At 37.2% G+C, this 3903-nt stretch overlaps 1 protein-coding gene across 1 annotated transcript; it reads right to left on the bottom strand.

Annotated features, from left to right (window-relative positions):
• Nucleotides 1-216: 216 nt before the first annotated feature.
• LOC129880517 (wall-associated receptor kinase-like 20) lies at nt 217-3591 on the bottom strand. Its single transcript, XM_055954597.1, has 3 exons — nt 2627-3591; nt 2370-2426; nt 217-1463 (listed from the first exon to the last, which is right to left on the bottom strand). The coding sequence occupies exons 1-3, from the start codon at nt 3411-3413 to the stop codon at nt 418-420; spliced, it is 1890 nt and encodes a 629-aa protein (XP_055810572.1). The 5' UTR covers nt 3414-3591; the 3' UTR covers nt 217-417.
• Between the last annotated feature and the right edge of the window lie 312 nt (nt 3592-3903).

The following is a 3903-nucleotide window of genomic DNA, read 5'->3' as shown; positions in this document are numbered from 1 at the left end:
AGACATGCTATGCATATTTCCATTTGACTAGGGTTACCAATTTTGGAATTCAACGGATGGGATGGCTACTTTGTCTCGTATAATCTTTATGAATTGGTAAACAATCTATTCAAACATTATACTCATCCAGACAATACATTACAATACAATACAATACAATACGACACATTACAACCATCCAAACAAAGAGTAAGTGAACTTTCGATTTTGGCAGTAAGAGGATGTAAAAGAGATAAAAAGGCAACACTATATGTATGTATAAACTAACTCACTCACCAGTTATATCTACAAGCAGCTTCCAAAAGAAGAATATTAAATCAAATTCGTAATACAAGGGTCTTTTTTTCTCTCAACTCCCAACCTCTAAAAATACACAACAAGAAGTACCTAGCAGATGCATTTACCATTTTAAACATGTCATTCTATTGTTTTTGCAGTAGCAATAGAGATTATGTACTCAATCTCCTCGGCTACTTCTTTCATCGAAGGCCTGCTTTGTCTTCTTTCCTCCAAGCAACTGACAGCCAGAAAACCGAGTGCCTTCATTGTTTCCAACTCTATGCTGCTTGCTCCCTCCTTTAATGCAGGATCAACAGCATCCATTATTCTCTCTTCCTCTACCAACCTTTGCACGTATATAGCCAAGTTCACATCATCCTGTGCTCGACCAAAGTCTATTGCCTTTTGGGATGTCAAGAGTTCCAACAACACAACCCCGAAACTGTACACATCACTCTTGTCTGTCAATTGGTAGTTCCTGTAGTACTCAGGGTCAAGATAACCAAGAGTACCCTGAGCACAGGTGGACACGTGACTCAGGTCTGTATGTGCCAACCGTGAAAGACCAAAGTCGGCGACTTTAGCATTCAACTTGTCATCGAGCAAAATGTTGCTAGACTTGACATCTCGATGGTAAATAGGAGGAACTGCAGAGAAATGCAAGTAAGCAAGTCCCTCTGCAGTTGCATGAGCAATGCTGAGCCGGCAATCCCATGTTAGAAGTTTGCCTTGCATATACAAATGATCACTAAGAGTTCCATTCGGGACATACTCATAAACCAGCAAAGGCTGTTCAAGCTCAACACAACAACCTAGAATACGCACGAGGTTCTTGTGGTTAACCTGACAGAGTATTCTGACCTCGTTGAGAACTTGCTCAATGCCTTTAGTATTCCCTAGCTTGGCACACTTAACAGCAACCACGGTGCCATCATCAAGTACACCATAGTAAACCTCACCATAACCCCCAGCACCTAGAAGGCGGTCCGTAGAGAAATTGTTTGTTGCTTTCTTGATTTCTTTGCCTGTAAATAACTTCGCAGATTTTACACCACCTGAGCTTAGAATATCTTCCCGTTCGCGAGCTAGTCGATCTCGTGCTTCCTTAATTCGTTTGTGACGTCTGTACACAAAAAAACCAATTACAGCAGCAATCACCGCCACACCTATGCCTGATGTCAAACCTGCAAATCCGAAGAAACATTCAAGTATTTTTTGGCAAATCTTTAACACCAAAAACAATATTGATCAACCATCTTAATAACTAGATAATTTCAATTATTAAAGCCCCTTGAAGCCTCAAAGTAGAGTAGTAATTTGATCAAATTTACGTTAAATGTAGGCCCGTTTGCCCATAATTTGAAATCACATTGGTTTGAAGTTGAAGTTTTGTTTGGACATGCAAATTGAATTTCTTAATTTGTATTTAAACTCATAAACATGAAAACCCCACAGATTGTGAAAACTACCAAATTTTCCCCAATTATTAACAATCTTATCAAATGAGCAAACTATATAGTTCGAAAACAAGATATCGGAATATCCTAATGCACCGCATGGATAAATTGCATATCTTCATGTTCCTTTTATAAATAAATGTTTGTGATTACACATTCAAATACACATAATTTTATAAAGATTCACTATTCAATAATAGTAATGACTAACTATTCTTTAATATAATTCTTTTTTATGTTGTTCAAACTCTTCACTTTCGATGCCCCACCTGTCGGATTTTTCAAAGTTATAATACATTTAGAATCCAGCATGCATCTGTTGACATTTTTGAAGAGTCCAAGCAACTTAGATCCTTTTACATGATACGAACAAGACAGACAATCTCTTTATGCCGAGCATAGGTCTCTTTTTTCAAAATTTAAAATGTTGGATATTTTTTATATAAAATATAAAATTATGGGTTGAATTAACATTTTTAAAAAAAAATAAATCACGATTTGAAATCCTAAATCCTGCTTTTACGAGAACGTGTGATTCGAATCACGATTCCAAATTACATGTTCAAACGCTAATTTAGCATCATAATCCCAAATCATATATTCAATCGTGGGCGGCCCCATTATACAATTTACCTGCTATGAGTGCAGTGTGGTCGCTACCACAACCATCAGGATTTTGGCATGTCACATCTGCGTATCAAATTAAGAAATAGTTAAACATAGTAACACCCAAATACAACTCGGAAGAAATGATTTTTTAGCCTTTTAAAAAAAATTATTTTATATCATTTTTAATAAGAGATCATTATTTTTTATACGTAACACATCTTCATTTTTATATAGATCTCAAAAAATTATTTTCTTCCACGAAAATTAACTATTTTACTTACCCTGGGCACATAAAGCGGCAATTGGATCCCAATGAAACCCGGAGTGACAAAAACATCTGCTGATACCTCCATTCAAATCCGGGTCGGGTCTACAAGTCGAGTCAGAATCACAATTGGACTGAGCCGTACAAACCGGCTCCGGTGGTGAAACCCACTGCAATTCCATCCCGGGTTCCGGCCATCTACTAACCGGTAACGTCGAATCCAAATTCACAAAACTCCGATAAGCCCGACAACCCGATTCCCTAACCCGAATCTTATCCGACGTCGACGATCCACCTGCCTTAAACGTACAACAAATCGGCGCGTTCCTACACGCGCCAATAGCTCCACCATTTTCAGAACTTTCATTCACGTAAGTATGACACAGACTCTCCGACGAGCAATTAAGCGGAGTCGTAAGCAAGATCTCGGAACAGTTAAGGAAAATGATTGTGTTGCTGCTCGTAATGTTGAAAGGAAGAGAAGAATTCAACAGAACACCCCCGTAAGAAATGTCCTGCGTGATGCAGGTGGTATTCGACAAAAAGGGTGATGGTTGGATAGTGAGCCTTTGGGATTCAGGAGAAATTGAACGGATTGGATAGGTATTGTTGAGAGTATCGAAGAAGAGTTGTTGGGTTTGGGTGTTACTACTGCAACGTATTTTGTATGATTGGTCACCACAATCAGGGCCAGTACTGAGTGGGTAAGGGACAGGAGAAGACCCACAATCAGCACAACGACGAGCAGAAAGTGCTGCAGGGGTTGTGCAGATTAGCAGCAGCAGGAGGAGGATGGATGCCATGACTTTTTTGAGGGGCAAGGTGAAGAGGGGGTGTTGATTGATTTTTAAAGTAAATTTATTCTTCTTATTTTCTTCTTTAGCTTTCTTAGTCAATGAGGTTGTAGTTGTTTATTTTGTTTTTTGTGTGTATTTTCTTTGGTAAGGATTGGAATTTCGAAGATAGTGGAGGAGTCAGAGATTTGGAAGATTCTAAAAAGTTGACTTTGACTTTAATAGGATTTTCATTTTCCTTTCTTGTTTTGTTCTTTATTGATTGCGCTTTATTGAGTTAAATCGACTCAAAGATACTATTGATAAAGTGTGATATTATCTAATTTAAGATGTCGTTCGGCTATAAAATATTTGGAAAAAAATAAATTAATGTTTGACCATATAACTTATCATTATTTAACAAATATATTTGACAAACAATTTAAATTTTCAAGTTTTAGAAAAAAAAAAAAAAATTGGATCAAATTCTAGTATTTGAGAATTTTTAAAAATAAATCTA

This window comes from Solanum dulcamara, chromosome 1 (assembly GCF_947179165.1).
Source record: "Solanum dulcamara chromosome 1, daSolDulc1.2, whole genome shotgun sequence".
In the NCBI taxonomy this organism is placed as follows: domain Eukaryota; kingdom Viridiplantae; phylum Streptophyta; class Magnoliopsida; order Solanales; family Solanaceae; genus Solanum; species Solanum dulcamara.
This window is presented reverse-complemented; position numbering and strand designations above follow the sequence as displayed.

Coding starts and splice junctions, on each gene's coding strand:
- LOC129880517 (XM_055954597.1), bottom strand. CDS start 3,413: ATGGCATCCATCCTCCTCCTGCTGCTGCTAATCTGCACAACCCCTGCA. Junction 2,427..2,626: donor TGCCGCTTTATGTGCCCAGG/GTAAGTAAAATA, acceptor TTTGATACGCAG/ATGTGACATGCCAAAATCCT. Junction 1,464..2,369: donor CCACACTGCACTCATAGCAG/GTAAATTGTATA, acceptor TCGGATTTGCAG/GTTTGACATCAGGCATAGGT.